Source organism: Delphinapterus leucas, chromosome X, assembly GCF_059928025.1.
Source record: "Delphinapterus leucas isolate spDelLeu-1000000601 "Yukka" chromosome X, BTC_Dleu_Yukka2, whole genome shotgun sequence".
Classification (NCBI taxonomy): domain Eukaryota; kingdom Metazoa; phylum Chordata; class Mammalia; order Artiodactyla; family Monodontidae; genus Delphinapterus; species Delphinapterus leucas.
The window spans coordinates 38,651,951-38,677,640 of NC_143150.1; the positions used below are offsets into that span (position 1 = coordinate 38,651,951).

The 25,690-nt window shown below is 36.5% G+C and overlaps 1 protein-coding gene across 1 annotated transcript in view; it reads right to left on the reverse strand.

Annotated features, from left to right (window-relative positions):
* The window catches only part of COL4A5 (collagen type IV alpha 5 chain), a 226,061-nt gene that overhangs the window by 39,917 nt on the left and 160,454 nt on the right, over positions 1-25,690 (reverse strand). The window contains exons 30-36 of the mRNA XM_022556743.2: positions 21,950-22,063; positions 16,589-16,756; positions 15,652-15,741; positions 15,026-15,175; positions 13,554-13,652; positions 12,071-12,160; positions 11,535-11,674 (exon numbers count right to left, since the gene is read on the reverse strand). Of these exons, the coding sequence (XP_022412451.1) occupies positions 11,535-11,674; positions 12,071-12,160; positions 13,554-13,652; positions 15,026-15,175; positions 15,652-15,741; positions 16,589-16,756; positions 21,950-22,063 (851 nt within the window). The remainder of the gene's footprint in view (positions 1-11,534; positions 11,675-12,070; positions 12,161-13,553; positions 13,653-15,025; positions 15,176-15,651; positions 15,742-16,588; positions 16,757-21,949; positions 22,064-25,690) is intronic.

Below are 25,690 nucleotides of genomic sequence, written 5' to 3' on the forward strand. Positions count from 1 at the left end.
TCAAATGGTGGCAGTGTCAACATTCCTTTGGCTAGCTATTTCATCTCTAACTCCATCTACATTAGATTTAAATTTCATTTCCAGTATTATCACCTTTCCTTTTTTTTTACTGCACTTTCATCATTGTTGGTCAATTTTCTCTTTTGATTATCCATTTTTGTTAAATTTCAGTTTGGTTTATCAATGAGAGACAGAGGCAACACATCTACATGCTTTGCTGTCAATGCATTATGGGAACAATAGATTCACAGTGATGAATCACTGACAGAATTTGAAAGAAGTGAAATGACTGCTCACTGATCATGATGCACAGTAGATATTTACATAGTGGTTTAGGGATTGAAGAGCTAACATATCATGGTAAATTAAATTTGAACCATATTGTTGTGGACTGATGCTATTTAACTAAACTGTGGTAACAAATTTGTGCATATCAGAACTGTACAAAGCAAGGACTGCCTGTGCCTATTAGAACTGAGAGGTAAAATCTTATTTTTTAAATATGTCATCATTTTAAGATAAAATAATACCACCTGAAAGAAAGACTAGGATACTTCAAATACATGATTTCCTGGTTTTGTCAGCTCTGCAAATGTCCAAATTTAGTGTAGATTTCCTTATTGAAATATACTTGTAGGATGCATAGAAAAACTAAGAGTTAGCCTCTTGCTTGAAGAGTTGAATATACTGTGGACACTGGCTAGTTGAAACATGGTTTTCTGCTGCCATCCATTATAGTTTCAGAGATGAATTATTATGGTAATTTTGGTTGCACTATATGGATGTTAAAGTTCACTCAGTCTAGAAAAAAATATGTATAAACAAATTTAGAAAAATTTTAAAATGTAATTTCAAATCAATGAGTAAAGAATGGAGCTCATAACAAATAGGTTTGGGTTATTTGGATAATTTATTTGGAAAAAAATATATAGTTCCTCACCTTGCAAAACATACAGAAAAAGTCAGATGGGTTAAAGATGTAAACATAAAGAACAAAATCATGCAAATACTGGAATAAAATATATAGGATTCTTTTTATAATCTTAGATATAGAAGTCTTCATAACATTCAGAAAACTATGCTCCTGATCTTCCCTGCCAAATCTGTTTCTCCCCAAATCTTTCCTATCTAAGTATGTAGCAACTCCATTCTTGCAGTTGCTCAGATAAAAACTTTAGAGTCATTCTTGACATCTCTCTTTCTCTCATATTCCATACACAAATCTTGCTGACTTGACTTGGAAAATATCTTAAGATTCTGACAGTTTCTTATCACTTCCACTGCCACCACCCTGATCCAAGCTATCAACATCTCTAGTTTGTATTATAAATAAAAATAATAATAATAATAATAAAAAGTGTCATAATTGGTCTCACTCTTTTCATCCTTACTCCTCTGTGATTTATATCCAAAATGAGAGCTGTGATTTTTTTTAAATTAAAGTACAATCATGTTATTCCTTCCACTTGTCCCTTATTTCACTTAGGAGTATAAGCCTTACTATGATCTAAAAAGCCCTAGATAATCTACCGTCCATTACCAACCTGATCTCATCTCCTACTGACTTTCACCTCAATACTTGGCTTAATTCACACTAGCCTCATTTACATTTCTCGAAATGCCAGGGTCTTTGAATGACTAACCCCCTCATTGCATGAAGCCACTTAAACAACTGTTATCAGAGAAGCTTTTCCTTACTACCCTATTTTAAAAAATGTAACATTTCTCAGCAATTCTTATCCCCAAGCCTCACTCTAATTTTGCAATACCTTCTAACAAACTTATTTATTTTGTTTATTTTGTTCACTGACTAGATGTAAACTCCATGCAGGCAGTGAATTTGTTTCACTCATACTCTATCTCCAGCACCTAAAATAGTTCCTGGCACATCATACATACTCAATAGGTATTTTTTGAATGAATGAATGAGTATAACATTCGTTTATGTTAAAATGTTAAACTTCTACTTGATGAAATATACAGTAAACACTGTAGTAAGACAAGCAACTGACTGGGAGAAACTATTTGCAACATATATAATAGACAATGGATGCATCTTTGGTGTTTATAAAGTACTTTTACAAATCAATAGGAAATACATAAGCAAATCCCCTCCTAAAAAATGAGGCAAAGAGTATGAATAGAAAATTTGCTGAGCAGATATACATAGAAGAAATCTCACCTGGAATCAGGAAAATTCAAATTTAAACAATGATATGCTACTTTTTACCCATTAGACTGGCAAAATTAGAAAGACTGATAATACCTAATACTTGCAAAATGAGGAGAAAATAGAAAATTTCTTACACTGATCAAGGGAGTATCAAGCAGTAGAGCTATTTAATTAGCAAAATTTGCCAGTAACTATCAATATTAAAAAGGAATATACAGGTTTCTGCACACCACCCCAGAGCTGAGGTGTTGGCACAGTTATTTCCCAGGAGGAACTCTGGTCTGAAGGGCCAGGTGCAAGAACTCTGCATGCGGCCCCCCATGAGCAAGGGAAACCAGACTAAGCAACAAGGGAAAAAAAGTTAGACACTCCACGAGAAAATGAGGAAAAGCAGCAATTAGAGGAAGACCTTCAAGATGGCAGAAGAGAAAGACGTGGAGATCACCTTCCTCCCTACAAATACATCAGAAATACATCTACATGTGGAACAGCTCCTACAGAACACCTACTGAACGCTGGCAGAAGAAACTCCCCACGTACCTGGGTAGGGCAAAAGAAAAAAGGAAAAACAGAGAAAAAATAGGGACGAGACCTGTCCCTTGGGGAGGAAGCTGTGAAGGCGGAAAAGTTTCCACACACTAGGAAGCCCCTTCACTGGTGAAGATGGGGGATGGCAGGGGGAAGCTTCAGAGCCACGGAGGAGAGCACAGCAACAGGGGTGCAGAGGGCAAAGTGGAGAGATTCCTGCAAAGAGGATCGGTGCCGACCACCGCTCACCAGCCGGGGAGGCTTGTCTGCTCACCCACCAGGGCAGGTGGGGGCTGGGAGCTGAGGCTCGGGCTTCGGAGGTCAGATCCCAGGGAGAGGACTGGGGTTGGCCACGTGAAGACAGCCTGAAGGGGGCTAGTGAGCCAGAACTGGCCGGGAGGGAGTCAGGGAAAAAGTCTGGACCTGCCTAAGAGGGAAGAGACCATTGTTTCGGGGTGTGCGAGGAGAGGGGATTCACAGCACCGCCTAAACGAGCTACAGGGACGGGCGCGAGACGCGGCTATCAGCGCGGACACCAGAGACGGGTATGAAATGCTAAGGCTGCTGCTGCAGCCACCAAGAAGCATGTGTGCAAGCACAGGTCACTATCCACACCACCCCTCCCAGGAGCCTGTGTAGCCCGCCACTACCAGGGTCCCGTGATCCAGAGACAACTTCCCAGGGAGAACAAATGGCACGCCTCAGGCTGGTGCAAAGACATGTGTGCCTCTGCCACCGCAGGCTCGCCCCGCATTCCGTACCCCTCCATGCCCACCTCGGGATGAGTGAGCCACAGCCCCTGAATCAGCTGCTCCTTTAACCCTGTCCTGTCTGAGCGAAGAACAGATGCCCTCAGGTGACCTACATGCAGAGGTGGGGCCAAATCCAAAGCTGAGCCCCAGGAGCTGTGTGAACAAAGAAGAGAAAGGGAAATTTCTCCCAGCAGCCTCAGGAGCAGCGGATTAAATCTCCACAATCAACGTGATGCACTCTGCATCTGTGGAATACCTGAAGAGACAACAAATCATCCCAAAATTGAGGCGGTGGGCTTTGGGAACAATGATATATATATTTTTTTCCTTTTTCTCTTTTTGTGAGTGTGTATGTGCATGCTTCTTTGGGTGAGGTTGTCTGTAGAGTTTTGCTGTTACCATTTTTCTTAGGGTTCTGTCTGTCCGGTTTTTTTTGCTTGTTTGTTTTGTTTTATTACTTTTTAATTGTTTTTATTTTTAATAATTATTATTTTAATAACTTTATTTTATTTTTTTCTTTCTTTCTTTCTTTTCTTCTCCCTTTTATTCTGAGCCATGTGGCCGACAGGGTCTTGGTGCTCCGGCTGGGTGTCAGGCCTGTGGCTCTGAGGCGGGAGAGGCGAGTTCAGGACATTGGTCCACCAGACACCTCCAGCTCCACGTGATATCAAACGGTGAAAGCTCTCCCAGAGATGTCCATCTGAACACTAAGACCCAGGTACACTCAATGACCAGCAAGCTACAGTGCTGGACACCCTGTGCCAAACAACTAGCAAGACAGGAACACAACCCCGCCCATTAGCGGAGAGGCTGCCTAAAATCATAATAAGGTCACAGACACCGCAAAACACACCACGAGACACGGACCTGCCCATCAGAAAGACAAGATCCAGGCTCACCCACCAGAACACAGGCACAAGTCCCCTCCACCAGGAAGCCTACACAACCCAATGAACCAACCTTAGCCACTGGGGGCAGACACCAAAAACAATGGGAACTACTAACCTTCAGCCTGCAAAAAGGAGACCCCAAACACAGTAAGTTAAGCAAAATGAGAAGACAGAGAAACACCCAGCAGAGGAAGGAGCAAGGTAAAACCCACCAGACCTAACAAATGAAGAGGAAATAGGCAGTCTACCTGAAAAAGAATTCAGAGTAATGATAGTAAACATGATCTAAAATCGTGGAAATAAAATGGAGAATATACAAGAAACGTTTAACAAGCACCTAGAAGAACTAAAGATGAAACAAACAATGATGAACAACACAATAAATGAAATTAAAAATTCTCTACAAGGAATCAATAGCAGAATAACTGAGGCAGAAGAACGGATAAGTGACCTGGAAGATAAAATAGTGGAAAAAGCTACCACAGAACAGAATAAAGAAAAAAGAATGAAAAGAATTACAGACGGTCTCAGAGAACCCTGGGACAACGTTAAACGCACCAATATTCGAATTATAGGGGTCCCAGAAGAAGAAGAGAAAAAAAAGGTGACTGAGAAAATATTTGAAGAGATTATAGTTGAAAACTTCCCTAATATGGGAAAGGAAATAGTCAGTCAAGTCCAGGAAGTCCAGAGAGTCCCATACAGGCTAAATCCAAGGAAAACATGCCAAGACACATATTAATCAAACTATCAAAAATTAAATACAAAGAAAACATATTAAAAGCAGCAAGGGAAAAACAACAAATAACACACAAGGGAATCCCCATAAGGTTAGCAGCTGATCTTTCAGCAGAAACTCTGCAAGCCAGAAGGGAGTGGCTGGACATATTTAAAGTGACGAAAGGGAAAAACCTACAACCAAGATGACTCTACCCAGCCAGGATCTCATTCAGATTCGACAGAGAAATTAAAACATTTACAGACAAGCAAAAGCTGAGAGAATTCAGCACCACCAAACCAGCTTTACAACAAATACTAAAGGAACTTCTTTAGGCAGGAAACACAAAAGGAGGAAAAGACCTACAATAACAAAAGCAAAACAGCTAAGAAAACAGTAACAGGAACATACATATTGATAATTACCTTAAATGTAAAGGGATTAAATGCTCCAAACAAAATACATAGACTGGCTGAATGGATACAAAAACAAGACCTGTATATATGCTGTCTACAGGAGACCCACTTCAGACCTACGGACACATACAGACTGAAAGTGAGGGGATGGAAAAAGATATTCCATGCAAATGGAAATCAAAAGAAAGCTGGAGTAGCAATTCTCATATCAGACAAAATAGACTTGAAGATAAAGACTATTACAAGAGACAAAGAAGGACACTACATAATGATCAAGGGATCAATCCATGAAGAAGATATAACAATTGTAAATATTTATGCACCCAACATAGGAGCACCTCAATATGTAAGGCAAATGCTAACAGCCATAAAAGGGGAAATCGACAGTAACACAATCATAGTAGGGGACTTTAACACCCCACTTTCACCAATGGACAGACCATCCAACATGAAAATAAATAAGGAAACACAAGCTTTAAATGATACATTAAAGAAGATGGACTTCATTGATATTTATAGGACATTCCATCCAAAAACAACAGAATTCACTTTCTTCTCAAGTGCCCATGGAACATTCTCCAGAATAGGTCATATCTTGGGTCACAAATCAAGCCTTGGTAAATTTAAGAAAATTGAAATCATATCAAGTATGTTTTCCAACCACAATGCGTTGAGACTAGATATCAATTACAGAAGAAAATCTGTTAAAAATACAAACACATGGAGGCTAAACCTTACACTACTAAATAACCAAGAGATCACTGAAGAAATCAAACAGGAAATAAAAAACACCTAGAAACAAATGACAATGAAAACATGATGACCCAAAACCTAAGGGATACAGCAAAAGCAGTTCTAAGAGGGAAGTTTATAGCAATACAATCCCACCTCAAGAAACAAGAAAAACCTCAAATAAGCAACCTAATCTTACACCTAAAGCAATTAAAGAAAGAAGAACAAAAAACCCCCAAAGTTAGCAGCAGGAAAGAAATCATAAAGATCAGATCAGAAATAAATGAAAAAGAAATGAAGGGAACAATAGCAAAGATCAATAAAACTAAATGCTGGCTCTTTGAGAAGATAAGCAAAATTGATAAGCCATTAGCCAGTCTCATGAAGACAAAAAGGGAGAAGACTCAAATTAATAGTATTAGAGGGCTTCCCTGGTGGCGCAGTGGTTGAGAATCTGCCTGCTAATGCAGGGGACACGGGTTTGAGCCCTGGTCTGGGAGGATCCCACATGCCGCAGAGCAACTAGGCTCATAAGCCACAACTACTGAGCCTGTGCGTCTGGAGCCTGTGCTCCGTGACAAGAGAGGCTGCGATAGTGAGAGGCCCGCGCACCGCGATAAAGAGTGGCCCCTGCTTGCCACAACTAGAGAAAGCCCTCGCACAGAAATGAAGACCCAACACAGCAAAAATTAATTAATTAATTAATTCCTACCCCCAACATCTAAAAAAAAAAAGATCCTTTAAAAAAAATAGTATTAGAAATGAAAAAGAAGTCACAACTGATACTGCAGAAATATAAGGGATCATGAGAGATTACTACAAGCAACTATATGCCAATAAAATGGACAGCCTGGAAGAAATGGACAAATTCTTAGAAAAGGACAACTTTCCGAGACTGAACCAGGAAGAAATAGAAAATATAAACAGACCAGTCACAGGCACTGAAATTGAGACTGTGATTAAAAATCTCCCAACCAACAAAAGCCCAGGACCAGATGGCTTCACAGGCAAATTCTATCAAACATTTAGAGAAGAGCCAACAGCTATCCTTCTCACACTCTTCCAAAAGATAGCAGAGGGAGGAACACTCCCAAACTCATTCTACGAGGCCACCATCACCCTGATACCAAAACCAGACCAAGATGTCACAAAGAAAGAAAACTACAGGCCAATATCACTGATCGACATAGATGCAAAAATCCTCAACAAAATACTAGCAAAGAGAATCCAACAGTACCTTAAAAGGATCATACAACATGATCAAGTGGGGTTTATCCCAGGAAGGCAAGAATATACAATGGAGAAAATACAGCCCCTTCAATAAGTGGTGCTGGGAAAACTGGACAGCTACATGTAAAAGAATGAAATTAGAACACTCCCTAACACCATACACAAAAATAAACTCAAAATGGATTAAAGACATAAATGTAAGGCCAGACACCATAAAACTCTTAGAGGAAAACATAGGCAGAACACTCTATGACATAAATCACAGCAAGATCCTTTTTGACCCACCTCCTAGAGAAATGGAAATAAAAACAAAAATAAATAAATGGGACCTAATGAAACTGCAAAGCTTTTGCACAGCAAAGGAAAACATAAAGAAGACGAAAAGACAACCCTCAGAATGGGAGAAAATGCTTGCAAATGAAGCAACTGACAAAGGATTAATCTCCAAAATTTATAAGCAGCTCATGCAGCTCAATATCAAAAAAACAAACAACCCAATCCAAGAATGGGCAGAAGACCTAAACAGACATTTCTCCAAAGAAGATATACGGATTGCCAACAAACACATGAAAGGATGCTCAACATCACTAATCATTAGAGAAATGCAAATCAAAACAACAATGAGGCATCAACTCACACCAGTTAGAATGGCCATCATCAAAAAATCTACAAACAATAAATGCTGGAGAGGGTGTGCAGAAAAGGGAACCCTCTTGCACTGTTGGTGGGAATGTAAATTGATACAGCCACTAGGGAGAAAAGTATGGAGGTTCCTCAAAAATCTAAAAATAGAACTACCATACGGCCCAGCAATTCCACTACTGGGCATATACCCTGAGAAAACCATAATTCAAAAAGAGTTATGTACCACAATGCTCACTGAAGCTCTATTTACAATAGCCAGGACATGGAAGCAACCCTAAGTGTCCATCGACAGATGAATGGATAAAGAAGATGTGGCACATATATACAATGCAATATTACTCAGCCATAAAAAGAAATGAAATGGAGTTATTTGTAGTGAGGTGGATGGACCTAGAGTCTGTCATACAGAGTGAAGTAAGTCAGAAAGAAAAAACAAATACTGTATGCTAACACATATATGTGGAATCTAAAAAAAAAAAAATGGATGTGAATAACCTAGGGGCAGGACAGGAATAAAGACGCAGATGTAGAGAATGGACTTGAGGACACGGGGAGGGGGAAGGGTAAGCTGGGACGAAGTGAGAGAGTGGCATGGACTTACATATACTACCGAAGATAAAATAGATAGCTAGTGGGAAGTAGCCGCATAGCATAGGGAGATCAGCTCGGTGCTTTGTGACCACCTAGAGGGGTGGGATAGGGAGGGTGGGAAGGAGATGCAAGAGGGAGGAGATATGGGGATATATGTATATGTATAACGGATTCACTTTGTTATAAAACAGAAACTAACACACCATTGTAAAGCAATTATACTCCAATAAAGATGTAAAAAACAAAAAGGCATATGTATGCTGGATTCCAGCAAATGTATTCAGAATTTATTCTATGGCAATATTTACCAAATAATCTTAAGATATTTATGTAGATATGGATAAGAATTTCAGTGCAACATATGTTTGTAATCATGAAAATATAGAAACAACTTCAGTACTAATAATAGGTTAAATTATTTATGGTTAACCTAAACAGAAAATACTTTATAATTATGAAAAAGAATGAGGTGTACATTTATAGGCTGATAAAGAAAGTAAGCTAAGATCTACAAACTATGACCACTAGGTCCAGAGCAGATATATAGTACTGAATATGATTTCATGCATATAAATAAAAATATAACTTCCATTCGAAGATGCCACATCATTCCATGCATCAATAACTGAGGGAAAAATGCTTCTAATTATCATCGTAAGATGTTTCCCATTGTAAGATGCACCTCAATATCAGAGATTTTGAATTGTACAAAACTGAGTCTTAAAATTGATGAAATACCTATCATATATACAAACATATATATGCGTAAAAAGCCTTTTCTGTACAAATACATGAGGAACTACTAAACGTGGTTACCTTGGGGAAGAACTGTGGATTTGGAGTATGTAAATGTGTGGAAAGAAGAGTTCTCATTTTACATCATTTCATACTGCTTGATTTTATTTTTATTGATTTATAACATTATACATAAAAGTTTCATGTGTACAACATTATATTTCTACTTCTGTATACACTACAGTGTGCTGGTTGATTTTTAAAATCAATCTAATTTGTTACTATTAATATAAAAACTTAAAAAGACAAAAATTGAAATGCACATATCTTTTGACCCAGCAATTTCACTTTTAAGAATCTCTACAGTATAAATAATTGTACATGTGTCCACAGATATGTGTAAGAATGTTCATTATGATATGAATTGCAACAGAAGTAGGATATCATGCAGCCATTAACAATGATGTACACTGAGGAAGAAAACTGATTAAGATATACTGAAAGAAGAAATATTAAAAGGCATAAGTGATAAGGTAACATACAGAATAGTGTGTATTCTATGATTCTACATATGCACAAAGTATAGAAAAAACAAAATTCTGTGTGTATATATGTGTGTGCGTGTGTATGTGTGTGTGTGTGTGTATTGAGAGAAAGAGAGAGAGCAAGAGAAAGAGAATATGTTGCAAGGGATTCAAATTTACACACCAACTATTAACGGTGGATTCTATGGGGAAGGGAATGGAATAAAGAAGACGTGTTATAAAGGAGATTTTCACTTTTGCCCTTGATATGTCTGTATTATTATTTTTAGTAAAATATGTGTTCATGTATTACTGATAAAATTTAAATAGAAAAAATTAAGATTCATTTCAATAAACTTTATACTGTTAATCCACAATTAATATGCAGAAAATTCTCTTGATTACTTCTTAAAATAAGTTGATGGACTGGGCAATCAAAAGATATTCTTTTTGGGGACTTCCCTGATGGTCCAGTGGTAAAGAATCCGCCTTACAATGCAGGGGACACGGGTTCGATCCCTGGTTGGGGAACTAAGGTCCCACATGCCGCAGGGCAACTAAGCCCATGTGCCACAACTACAGAGCTTGCGTGCCTCAATGAGAGAGGCTGCGTGCCACAAACTACAGAGCCCACGTGCCCTGGAGTCCGCGCACCACAACTAGAGAGAAGCCTGCGTACCCCAACGAAGAGCCTGCGTGCTGCAACAAATAAAAGATCCCGCATGCCACAACTAAGACCCGATGCAGCCAAAAAAAGAAAGAAAATAAATACAGTCTTTTTGTATACTATTAAAAAGAAATTATCTTTAAAATGTTATTCAATAAATTCTTATCTCAGTGGGAACCTTCATGGAAGTTGAGCAACACAATTCCTTTTCTAATACTCTCAGATTTTGTGTTGTAACTGAATGATTAAACATCGTTATAAGACAAACAATTCACTGGGAGAAAATACTTGCAACATATATATTAGACAATGGATACCTCTCTGCTAGTCATAAAATACTTCTGCAAATCAATAGCAATTACTACCTTTTTACATGGAATTAAGCAATTATCAAACATTTGGAGTCCAGTGATTCTTAAACAAGTTCTAGATTTGATTGCTTGAGAAATACCACCAAAGTTTTCACACTGACTAGGGACAGAGAGAGATATGTAAAACTGTTTTTGGAGAACCACCTCAGATATGCAGTTAAGAATACTACTGCACCTTCATTAATTTTATAAGTTACTTTGCCTATAAGCCTCTTCAAATTAGTTAATAATAATATTAGGACAAAGACCAACAACTCCATCACTAAAAAGGAAAAAAAAAAAAAACCCAAACTAGGCAGAAATATGCTTTTGGGTTACTGAAACATGCTCAAAGAGTAAGATAGAGGGAAAATAAAGAAATCAGAAAGATGTCCCCCCTTTTTTTTGGACTGTCTGCAAACCTAAAATATATCTCCTTACAATATAGGAGAAAAGAGAAGGAATGAACTTCTTGCCCAGACTATACCATGTCATTCTATAGTTTGTTTAAGTAAGAATTAGGAACGAGTACAATGTTAAAGAAAAATCATATCTGCTCAGGCATATACCTGAGGAGGATTACCTTTGGGCCAGGAAGACCTGGAAGACCAATGCCTGAAATACCAGGATCACCTTTTTCTCCTTTCTGTCCAGGTAATCCCGGGGATCCAGATTGTCCAGGAACTCCAGGAGGTCCAGGAGACCCTTTTGCACCCTGGGGGCCTGTTAGAAACATGTAATATGCAATCTTTTACAAAATATTGTTTGTGGGATATATATGATGCACCCAAACAAAAAGACTTTTAAAAAGAATTCTGCAAATTCTGATATATATAATAATGAGCTTTACAACCAGGATTATATAAAAGCCTATTTTTCAAGGAAGTTTAAGTGAAAGGGTATGCTGGAGAAAACAATGTAAGTTTGTGAATTCTTTCCAAAGCTCTGTCTCTTAATTCGCACTTCAAATATTCGGGTAATGAGAGAGCTCTACCCACTGACTGCCTTAGATATTGTCTCTGTTTGACTCTATCAACACCAGTCTCATTTCTAATAACAAAGATAGTGAACCATCTTCCATTAATGGAACTAAATATTTGGGAAATTTTCATCACTCACCTGGAAAACCCATATCGCCTATGTTTCCTTTAAGTCCAGGAGGTCCTGTAAGTCCTGGCTTCCCAGGGAGACCAGGGTTACCCTTGGGACCTACAAAAGTCAAATTGGTAAAATTAAGACAACTCAGCAATATTAAGGTTTCCTGGTTTCCTGGTATGGGTTGTAATTAAAATGCAAGCGTGAGACTGAATGGATTAAATCTTAACATGTGATTAAGTTCCACAGATCTAACTCAGCATAAAACAGGTAAGAGTTACCTAAGAAATCTCTTTAGGAACACATTACAATATAATCATGGTAACAGAGGTTTCCTAATACAAATTTATTTTAAAAACGCAAAACTTTCACCAAGACACCTTGTTTCTTGCCCTAAAACTATTCCAATCACCTGAAATCTTATTTGTTGTTTGTGTATAAGTAAGTACCTTACTATATTTATCACAGGTAAATCCAATATAAAGGGACTCTTTTTAAAAGATTCAGAAGTGGCATTCCCATGTAGAGCCTGATCATGTGAGACCAGAAGAGGAAAGTGGTAACCTATCATGATACACCCTCAGCACATTAGGCCAGGGATAGATAAGAGTTGATGGAGAAGTACTGGACTATCTCCCCACAACAGTCATGGCTGTTGTGCTTACACATTCTTCCCAGAGCTTAGATACTTGAGCTCTGTGGTGTCACCCAGGTATTTTCCAAGGACCACAATGTTGCCTTAAATATTATTTTCTTTTATTTTTTCTTTCACACCGTCTTCCAGCTTGGGGAAGAAAATGCAAAATATGTGAAGGATAGAAAAGGAGATAATTTCTCCTTCCTACTACATCAAGGTAATGCAGTACAGAGTCCAGAACAGAATAACTGACCTAAAGGGCTCCTACAAAGATGGAGATGAGCTACTCTTTATTCCTTAGGGGCCCAACTAAAATAAAATGGCTTAAGAAGCAGCAAGAAAGAGTTTTATTAGAAATAAGAAAAACAAATCCATGTTGACTGTAAGAGTGATTAATGCTATAACACATTACCAAGGTAGACTGTGAAATTTTTATCCCTAGAAACTTTTAAATATAGAATTGGCAGCCATCTGTTTTACATGGTTTAATGATTGACTTATCTGAAGACAGAGAACTGAGAAGGGTGAATTCTTCAGGCTCCTACCAGATAACCTGTCTTATTTACATATGCTGCAATGTATATAAATAAAACACAGCACCTTACTTGGATGTACTTCTGATTTTGCATACACACTGATGCCACAAAAAGAAGAAACTGAGCAAAGCAAAATATTCTACAAATCTTGTCTGTTGACACTTGGGCCAAATGGCAACATTTTTGTTAAGGAGAGTTCCGTATCTCAGTAGCTACCCAAGCATATTGCCATGACCAGATTCAAAACATCATCACACATGATAAATACATAATTACTTTGTTCCAGGGTTCAGGATCAACCACCCAATTGCTACCGGTGGTTTATCATACTTACCCGATGGTCCTGGTAATCCAGGCTGTCCACTCAGTCCAGGTTGCCCTGGGTCTCCAGGCAAACCCTGATAACCTTTTGGCCCTGCAACTCCAGGAATACCTTCCAAGGATGAGTATAAGAAAGACAAGTTAGGCTGATACCATTAAATAAATTTGGTGAAGCAAGCTAACCAAACCCTGGAATATGAATGAAAAACAGTGATATTCTGATATAGTATGAACCAACAGCACTGGACTCATTAAAATCCCCCACTTTTTTATTTAGCTACCATTAAGAATTGCAGAGCACTCAATAATTAAGTCACTTTCCTCTTTGGGCCTCGGTTTCTTACACTGTAAAATGAAGGAATTGGGGAGGATTATCTCTAAGCTATCTCTTAGATTCTATAACTATCTTTAATAACCCTATATCACAGGCAAATACAGTTTACTGCCTCTGTTTTGCAGAAGGCATAATGGAAAGAGAAGTCTTGAAAGAAGTAAGTCAAGAAAGGTATCTCATTTTAACAAGAATAAAAATTAGGTGGCTTTGCTTCTTTCATGACTGTATACAGTAATGCCTTAACACTCTTTTTAGAGGAGAAATCCCACAAGGTCCTGCTCATAGGGAAGCTTATAACATCTGTGTACACACACACCTGCACACACACTCACACACGGACTGACAGTAGTAATGGTTACAACACAGAAAGAGTCACAAACTTTACTATGATCTGCAAATAAACATAGATAGTTTTTGAAGTTCCATGTTGTTTGAAAGACTATTCTATATAGATTGGATTGTGTTTTATTTATTGATCTGTGCTTATTCATATTTTCCGGTGCTTTGTCATGAATACGTTATACTTTTATAAAAAGGAAAAAGGAATTTTAAATGTTAAAAACCTGTTACACTTCATACCTTATTTGCTTCTAATAAAATAACTGTAACAACACAGTCATTCCCTAGACCTACTTTCAGCGACCTCCCCCAGAGCTGAGCTTCGCTGTTCAAAGTCCAATACTTGTTTATTCTTCCAGGGTAGAATAACAATGAACTGTACTTAAAAGTCAAGCATGATGTGGATATCAAAACACTGCAGGGCAACAAAGTACCACTCATCCTCATCTGGTTTCAAGGCGAAAAAGTTTAAAGGACCAGCAAATTTTCCAAACACTGAAATCTGTTTTCCAAGTAATTCTGGCTATAGATCTTTTTTCTCTTGACCACATCCTATATACTATTTTCTGGAAGGCCTGAAAGTGACTGTCTATTTTAAAACCTCATAGTTTGTGACAGATAAACTACAAAGAAAATACTCAAACAAAAGTTGATCAGTGAAATCAGTGAAAATTAATTTTCATTACCAAAATTTGATGCACCTAACTGCCTTTTGTTGGTGAGCCCTGGATTACAAGTCACTTTCCATGCTATTAAAGATTAAAATTCATATATAGCAGGAAACCCATTAATAAATAAATGCATTCACTCACCTGGTAGGCCAGGGTCTCCTTTCTCTCCTTTTGAGCCCAGCAGATCTGGATCCATTGGTCCAGGAAGGCCTGGAAGGCCAGGCTCTCCTTTACTACCTTTCTCTCCTGTAGGGCCAGGAAGTCCTGGCTGACCCTGCAAACCATCATCACCTAAACACAACATGTGTGGGGAAGACACAGCAGATCAGATTTATCCATCCAGGATTAATGCATATATAAAGATTATTCATATGTTACATAGTTGGGTAGGCCACTGACCACCCAAAACACTTAGGCACCTTATTTACTGTCTATAAATAACTCGAGTTCACACACACTTTTACACTCAAATAAAAATCTCTCTTCTGGGATTCTTGGACAATTACAAAGACTGTAAAAAGTAAAAATTTAATCCCTATGTTCTGTTATTTTGAGCTAAGCACTTACCATGTTTCATAGTATTCAAGCTAAGCATACCACCAAACTTAAAACAGTACCTATTTAAATGCCATGAAAATACAAGAAACAAAATACAAGTAAGCATTGCTCATTTTAAAGCAGTCAAATAAAAATATTCTATATTGACATAAAGTAAAATATTTAATTTTCTTTCTTTCATGCATCTGCCAGCAAACCCTGAATATTACCTTTGAGACCAGGAACACCACTCCTGCCAGGAATTCCCAAAGGTCCTGTTGGGCCTGGAGGTCCCATCATACCCATTTCACCTTTGGCACCTTTTAAGAATATCGATAAGTATCTTTTACCTTTCCTTGACCTTGGAAAGATAAAAGATAAGTTTAAAGATGTCAATTGGAAAACTATTGAAACTTGGAGGGAAGGCACTAAGTTTCACCCCTTTCCAACTATTGTAACCTTAGTGACCACTACTGCCTATATCATTGTGGTAGTTAGTCTCTAAAGATGGTCCCCAAATGAACCACACTTCCCAGTATACACAGCCTAGAACAGCCTTCTCCCCTTGAATTTGGGATGACTCTGTGCCTTACCCTTGACTAAGTGACACTGTATGACTCCCAATGCTAGATCATAAGAAGTCTTGCAGCTTCCATCTGTGGCTCTTAGTACACTCGCTTTCAGTTTTGGGGATTCTCTCTTTTGGAAGTCAGCTGCCCTGGAAGGAGAGCAGCTACCCTGATACTACCATAACACGAAGTACCTCTATGGATAATGAGATACCATGTGAAGAGGCCAATGAACACTCAGGTGTCAGAGAAGTAGATCCTTCAACACCAACCACTCCAGCTGATGCCGTGTGGATCAGAGGTAAACAACCCTGGCAAGCCATCCCTTAATTCCTGACCCGCAAACCTTGAGCAAAATTAAAAGGTTTATTTAAATCATTAAATTTTGGGGTCATTTGTTACACAGCAATATATAACTGGAGCCCTCAGACAGAAAAAGTGTAATGCAAATAGCAAAGTGAGTTTCCTACAATCAAAGACATTTAACACTTTTTCTTAAAGGACAGTGTCAATCCAGAAAAGTACAAGAGGATAATATACCAGAGTCATATTAGTTTTAATTTCCTGAATCCAAAATCAGGGAAGACTTAAAAATTACCTGGAAAGCCAGAGGCACCTGCTTTTCCTGGGAGCCCTGGTGATCCTGGGGGTCCCATAGGACCTGGTGCTCCAGGGATCCCTGGACTGCCTCTCTCACCAGGGGGTCCTGGAACATCAAATCCAGGAGGCCCTGGATCCCCCTTCTCTCCTGGTATTCCATGCAAGCCTATTTAATACAAACCAATATTAAGAAGTATTGAAGCAGTTTTAAGAGATGTATCTGGTTATTTTTCTAGCAAACAAGTGATAGAATCCTGTATATAACAAACCTAACAGTGAGTTAGAGATACTTTTGGCATCATGCACAGAAAATAACCAACAATAAAAGTTTAGGATTCTCAAGTATATTTCTCTAAGAAGGTGCTTCTGAAATTATTTCTCATGAACGATCAATCTTTTCTTAATTCCTGGTCCATCATGGACTATTTTTTTAATAAAACACAATAAAAATTACTAAAATACTAAAATTAAAGACATATAAAATACAATCCTACCTTTTGGTTATTATATTCAATAAATATAATTACATTGTCAAACTGCTATAAAAGTTTCTAAATGCTTACTCTCTATTTCTTCTAATTCCAGTGCAGACTGGTAACAAACAGTTTGTAATTCGACATTGGTCCATTGACCACACTTGGATTTGCATTGCTCTAAGGTATTATGAATTATAAAGATGTATTTCTGTAATCCATAAAAAGATTAATTACTGAATAAGTAAGTTACATGGGCCCTTTTGACTTTATTTTGGCTTTGTTTTACATGTTGTTTTAATAATACATTATTATTAGTCTTTGTCGTTAACTTTTGTTTCACAGTAATCCAGCCAGGATTTTATAGAAAAAATATGTCATTGCAAAAATATACTCCAGGAAACAAGGTGGTTAAAAAAGAATATGTTTAGTGAAAAGAATTACACTACAAACATGGTACAAGTTCACACTCCAATACCTATCAGCTACGTGACTTATTAAGTCACTTAATGTTGTTGGTCCTCATCTGTTAAATGGGGATGTGCCATAACTGACTGAAAGCTGCGGGATGAAACAGGTGACCACTCCAAGCATCCCTTCAACAATAAGACCTAATTTTATTACTGTTAAAGATTCACAGACAATTACTTTTATAAGAGAGCAAGACACTGGCATTTTAAGACCTGTTTGATGTCATATACCAGCATGCCTTTAAACTGATTAAATTCACTTTGAAGATTAGAGAATTCCATTTAGTTGGTACAGTAGTGATGATTCCAATGCTGTCATTTCATAGTAAAAAGATTATTAAAAGGGGAGAGATATTTTATATTATTATATTTATTAAATATGATGAGATACCTAATCATGTGTACAATTATAGCCCCTATATGAATCACTGTCTATTGTTATATTACAGCCCAAGTAGTTTTTAATAGCTGAGTTTTCAAGATAACTAATTAGTCCTTTGAAATATGCTCCAAGAGAGCGGTTCTACAAAATAATTAAAAGAAACCAAAGACTTCAATCTGGAGAAATCTTGTTTGTTTTCCAAGTTTAAAGCTTTAAGATATGGTTTTTGGGAAAAAAAAAGATGAATAAGGTCTGAGGATTTAATGTATAACATGGTGACTATCATTGATAATACTGTATTGTATAACTGCAACTTGCTAATAGAGTAGAACTTAGGGGTTCTCACACACAAAACGCAGAAAATATGTGAGGTGATGGATGTGTTAACTTGATTGTGAAAATCCTTTTACCACGTATACATATATCAAATAATCACATTGTACATTTGAAATATATTACAATTCTATTTGTCTATTATACCTCAATAGAGCTCAAAAGATAATAAATCAAAGGAAATATCCTATTTACAGTTTCTCAGAACCATTTTCATGAAATATCTCTTGCATCTTTTACAATGATCCTATTATATTTGAATGATATTTTCTATTTGCTCTAGTATAATAAATTCTCAATATTAAAAAAGAAAAAGATAAAGCTTTTGAGAGAGAACTACAGTACCTGGTAGACCTGAAGTTCAAGAGGCAGGAAGTTACAGTTCAGCAGCAAGATGAACCACCCAAGCAGAAGCAAGTTGCAAAAAGATTCATTAGGTTAGGAAACAAAACTAACCATGTAAAGATTAGAACAAAAAGTCTACGAATAGAATTTATTAGATATTGATTCACTACTAACATATATTAGTAATCAGTAAAGAAATGTATTTTAGGCATTTGCTCAGATGCTCATATAACGTATACTATAAATGTGTTTGCCAACAGGGACACAATAAAATATTTACATTTACATTCACAAAAAGTAATACTTTTTGATGCAGATCAGCTTTACACTCTTGTTTATCTCTGATCTTTATATTGCTGTGAACGATCACTTTGGAATTTAAGCTCGTAAGGGTTAGTTAGAATTTAAAAATAAACTTGATTTTATACTGTAACAGGTTAGGTACAGATAACTCAATAATTATTAGTGCAGTCTATGATTAAGCAAACTACATGTACTAGGCAAAGATCTCTGCATTGTCATTAGTAGTAGTAACAGATATTATGCTGTGTTTTTCACAGCATAGATCTTTTCCATGACTATGTCAGGAATTGGCATCCTGGTAAGATCCAGAATGAAGAAAGTCAATATAAATTCAAAGGCTCTGCTGAATCTCCTTATACAATAAAAGGAATTATATGGATATATCTATAGAGGCTAAGTACATTAGAGGTGTATAATGCTCTAAATTTATTTGCAGCCAAATGGAATAAGTTTATGGGAAAAAAGAGAAAATTCCAAAAGCATGCATTATCTGTGGAAACTTTACATGCACACACACACACACACAAACACACACACACACAGCCCAAGGGTTTTATAGCCAAAAAAAGTTAGAAAACTACAATGTACTCTCCTTCATCTATAAAAATGACACGACTAATTCCTTGTTCCTTTGATTCACATTAGTGGTGATGAGCCTGAGCTGATTCAGCCATGCACGTGTTCCTGAGGCTGGGCAAGTGTTACACCACATTTAACTCAGGTTAGGGTATTATCTGTAGACATGGAATTGAGTATATTTAACTGACCTCTAAAAAGATTAACTAAAGCAATTATCTTCTAGTTATTGGCCAGACCAAATAATAAGAACCAAAAACTTCCATTTCTGCCTGGGTTACTAGGGCATGGGGTGAAAAGCATTTTGCTTCTTGCCCCTTAGCATTTTTAAAAAAATTTATTTCCCTACTGCCAAATGAGGAATTGATATTCAACAGGTCTTTAACTTATAAACATGCATTAAACTGTACAGCCTGCTATGGAAAAGAGAATGACAAATAGTAAAGCTTAATTAAATAATAGAAAACTGGAGTCAAAAGAAAAGCCTGAAAAGCATATATTTCTGGAGAAATGACAACATAGAATACTTTGCATTAAGTTTTCTACTACAAAATGAAACACAGCAAGTATATTTAATAAGCTTCTTATTAGAAAAAAATTGGTAGTTAGAATTTCAGCCATGCAGTATAAGTCAGGTGTATCAAGATATTAGTAGTAGCCTTGCTGATCATCCTGTTATTGAGATGTACAAACAGAAATTATGGTATTTTTGAAATGGACTAAGATAATATTCTGCTTTGGTGATACAAATAAAATTTACTTTAAAAGTGAGTACATGTTGCTATTATCAAATACAAAATGTGGTCATCCTGTGGTAAAAAAATTGTGATTTGAGAACATTTCTATATTAATAAGAATGAATTCAATACACTTTCATGGCAGTTGCTGTTAACTTCATTTGTTTCTTGAACCATATTAGTTAAGATCTTCAATTCTGTAGCAAAATATATATTTACAGAAGGAAGAGATGAGATTAAATTCAGCATCATTACTTTTCCCCCTGCCCATTCTATATGGACTTTATAAATATACCTATATATCCATCAGTTAAAAAGAAACAACATTAGATGAATGAAACATCGTAGAGCATTAGCTAAATTTGAAAAGGCATAAAGCACAAATGAATGTATTTTTATTTTGTTCATATTGGTATTAACAGTGGTCTCTTTTTATTCTTGCTAAGCTGTGATTTAAGAATTCAAAATGCTTCCAAAACCTCATGCAATTTTGGGAAATAAAATAAATGACAAAACACAACAGAAATGATAAATTCATTTTAGCCATTTTGTGAAACAGTGGGCCAAGACTATAATGGCCAAACCTAAAACTTAATTGTTTTCTCTCAAGATCCCTCTGCTAGTTGGACAGATGATTTTCTCATGAATGTTGAAGCACTTACTTTTTAACAAGCTGGTTCAAAGCAACACTGTAAGTTTTCTTATTTCTAAATCAGTAGTGACATGTTAGGGGCCACTAAAAAAACGGTATAATGTGCCATAAATGTTTAAAATAGGACATAAGCAAAAATAACCTTTACTTTCCAGGCTTTTATATTGTTAATCAGTGTTTCTAGATGTTTAGCATAATAACTAACAAAATACCTATTGGCATTTAAGGTCAGAAAATATATTCCATTGTTTCAAAGTCAATGTATGTATATCTGAACGGTGCATTTAAGTCATCCGGTGTATTCATGTGAAGGAATGATGAAATGTTCCATATTTGTTTTAATTTCATATATTATTATAGTGCTTTGCAATAACATAATCTTGGCCCAAGTGTGGCCCTTACTATGCCTGCTTAGATTAAGATAAAAATAATTCACATCACCAGATGGCTCAGAATCCACAAACTCGAGTAAGCTCTCACACAAACATAGAGGAATCATATGATTCTCTATTAGGTTACAAGCTGACAAAACTTTTCTGAGTATTCATATTAAGAAAAACCTTAGCGTGCTTATGAGTTGCAAAGTAAATGCTGATTTATGGGCAAAAGAAGAGAAAATTCAAGTAAACTCACTTATCTTATTAAAAAAATTGAGAATGCCTAAGAAATATTTTTCAAAGAACTTTTTTAACCCTAGTTCTCATGTGCTAAGAAATGTTACGAGGTTTCACAAAGGTCTATTAATGCCATATAGCTACTCAGGTCTGAAATGATTAGCACTAGAAGGTCTGGGATTCCAAGGCTATGACTAGCTCAATGATTATAAGCCATGGCAACACACTGCAATTGTTAAATTGCACTGTTGTTAATAGATCAATTTTAAATTAACAGAGAGGGGAAATATCAGGGATTAAAGTAGCTCTTATGTAGTGATCTGTGCTCTTTCACTTTTACATAATTATATAAGTGGACATGTTAACTCGCAAATCTGTTTTCTGGAAGACTGTTACATAGGTTACACTTTATTGAGGGGCTAATCAACCTCTACATAATTAGTGCTACAAAATGCACATTTACTCCAATCTTACCAGGTTGACCTATTGGTCCAGGAATTCCTGGTGGCCCTGGTGGTCCCTGAACACCTGTTCCTGGCAGCCCAGGAGGTCCCATTGTCCCAGGTTGTCCATTTGGTCCAATGTCACCTTTAAGGAATAAATATAGTTTAGATATTAAAAACAAAAATAGCTGAGTCACTAGCCTTTAGCATTGGTTCACAAGTTATAATTACAATGAGTTTGTAGTATGTTTTATCATATGTTTGCTAAATATCAAGTTTCAGAATCAGTTATGTCATATCCAGAAAATTTCTACTTGAATTCTCACTGAAAATGCAGTATATCTGCAGACAAATCTGGGGAGAATTGACTGTCTCTTCCCATCTACACATACGATTTATTAACCAATTAATTCTACCATTTTTCAAAACACAAGTTTCAAGCTGTTAATAATAGAGTTTTAATTTTTCCCACAAATACATTAGGCACATTTTGTTTTATTAATTTCTAGATATGATATAGATTTTTTGCAAATTATATTTTATTTCTTATTTATTTCAATATTTACAAACACACTATTCTATTTGTCACAATGATATTTTGCACGTAATTCTGCCACCTGGAACATCCTTCCCTAAAGATTCAGTTCAAATGTCACCTTGTATATGAAGCTTCCCAAGGCACCTTAGATGCAGCCCTGAACAAAAGTAACATATGAGGTAAACTAAATGCTTCCAAAGTCATCATTTTTTTCTTTTTTGTTTAATGATTCCAATGTTCAGTATTAAGCACATTTTCTTCCTCTTATAGTTCTTTCCTGATGGATATTAGCCTTATTAATTTATTATTGGTCACTATGTTGCCTTGAAGATGCTGTACCAATTTCTCCTATAGTTTAGTCACTAAGTTCTGATACCCAGCCACTGGTGTAAGTATATCTGGTGGGTGAACTTTTATTGTGATCTGCTTGCTGTGTTTTGACTATGGTCTATTGGTCCAAAACATTAGTGATACATATTCATAAAAGTTCCAGTTGAGATAAACACTATCATGGTGATACCACCTAGATTTTCTTATAGTAGAGAACAATCTCTGAGATCTTCAAGAGCAGAGTCTATGCCTTTGTGTTTCTAACGATTCAAGTAGTAATAGACACAGAATAAGAACATAATGAATGTTTGAGGAATAAAGGAATTACGTGGCAGAAAGCCCCAAATTCTTTTTTTCCTAGCACCTTACGAACTGTACTGAGGTTTTAATATTTGGGAATGATTCCTATTAGGATATGGGGATCCTATACTTCCTTTCAAAGGTTAGGCAAATGCTTGATAAAGAGCTGATGTTTAAAATGGGCTTCAACCCCTTTCTTCCCAACCTCTGTCTCAAGGATATTTTCATAAACAAAGTATAATGAGTGAGTAATTTCCATATGGAGACTGTTTGCCACATAGCTTATCATTTGAAATGTTTCTATCTGCAAGTTTGGGGGGTCACAGGTTTAAGCTGGGGGAGGTAACTGATGGGAAACACTATCTGTAACTTTGAGTGTTACAGTTTACAGCCGGCCAGAATTGTGTACTCAAAGACAGGAAGGTATTTTTAAAAGCGCTTATCTGAGAACAATTTGTATTGGGTTAGTTTGGGGCTCTTGCTGGCAGAATATAGGCTGGTTAAATTTGGCAATGCTGTTTTATTGCTTTAATAGGAATCAATCCAACGTGTTTCAGAAGCATGGGGTTCTTCAGATTATTTTCTGGAGGCCAAAACGTTGACCAGGAGAGTCTACTTCCTTGCAAACCAGAAAGAAAAAAAAAACAATTGCCAAACCAGTTAGACTAATTCTATTCATATACATAATTAGGGAAATCAAAATCAAGGGGATAGAAGAAACCAATAAAGAAATGAGCAAAGGACATGAGCAGTTTACAGGAAAAAATATGTATGTCCTTTAAATATATGAAAAGATGGTCAATTTCTCTCATAATAATGGAAATACAAATTTTAAACTATCCTGAGAGTAAAGGAAAAGGACCTAGTATATCCAAATAAAATTTTAAAAAAGAAAAAAGTTGGAGAACTTATATTACCTGACATCAAGTCTTACTGTAAAGCTAGTGTAATATAAACAGTTGGTAGGAACTTAAGGATAGTAAGATAGATAAGCAGAACTGACAGCACAGAAATACACCCACACATAAACAGTCGTTTGATTTTTGACACAGACACCAAAATAATCCAATGAGGAGGGAGCTATTTTAAATAAATGATACTAAGCAAAAATTATTTGAAATGGATGATAGTCTCCAACATAAAAGCTAAAACTATAAAATTTACAAAATAAAAAAGAATATATTTGCAACTTTGGAACAGGGAAAGTTTTCTTAGATAAAACACAGAAAATAATAATCAAATAAGAAAAAAACTGATAAATGAAAAATCAATAAAATTAAATTGTAATCAATAAAATTAAAACTTTTGCTCATCAAGTTTGCTCATAGGCAAGTTTGCTCATAGGCAAGCCAGATAGGGATAAAATACTCATAAACATGTATTTGACAAAGAACCAGTATGCAGGATACGTAAAGGTCACTTCCAACTTAACAATAGAAAGAGAAACAACATATATATATATATATATATATATATATATATATATATATATTTTTTTTTTTTTTTTTTTTTTTGCAGTACGAGGGCTTCACACTGTTGTGGCCTCTCCCGTTGCAGAGCACAGGCTCCGGACGCACAGGCTCAGTGGCCATGGCTCACGGGCCCAGCCGCTCCGCGGCATGTGGGATCTTCCTGGACCGGGGCACAAACCCATGTCCCCTGCATCGGCAGGCGGACTCTCAACCACTGCGTCACCAGGGAAGCCCAACAACCCATATTTTAAAGTGGGAAAAATATCTGAATATGTAAATAATTCACCAGTACATGTAAAAGAGCTCAACATCATTAGCCATCAGGGAAATGCAAACTAAAACCAAAATACGTTACCTACATACCTACTAAAATTCAAAAATGAAAAGACTAATAAAACCAAATGTTGGAGAGAATGTGGAACAACTGAAACTTTCATACCGTATTGGTTAGAAAATGATACAACCATTTTGGGAAAAGGTCTAGTAATTTCCTTCTTCTATTATTGAGTTATAGTTGATTTACAATATTATATAAGTTTCAGGTGTACAACATAGTGATTCACAATTTTAAAGGTTATACTCCATTTATAGTTATTATAAAATATTGGGTATATTCTCCCTGTGCTGTACAATATATCCTTGTAGCTTATTTATTTTATAGTACATAGTAGTTTGTACCTCTTAATCCCCTACCCTATCTTACCCCTCCCCCTTCCCTCTCTCCACCAGTAACCACTAGTTTGTTCTCTATTTCTGTGAGACTGTTTCCTTTTTGTTATATCCACTATTTTGTTTTATTTTTTAGATTCTACATATAAGTCCTATCATACATTATTTGTCTTTCTCTGTCTGACTTATTTCACTAAGCATAATACCCTCCAAGTCCATTCATGTTGTTGCAAATGGCACAATTTCGTTCCTTTTTATGGCTGAGTAATAGTCCATCGTATATATGTGCCACATCTTCTTTATCCATTCGTCTACTGATGGGCATTTAGGTTGCTTCTATGACCTGGCTATTGTAAATAGTGCTGCAGTGAATTCTGGGGTGCATGTGTCATTTTGAATTGTGGTTTTCTCTGGATATATGCCCAGGAGTTGGATTGCTGGATCATATGGTAGTTCTACTTGT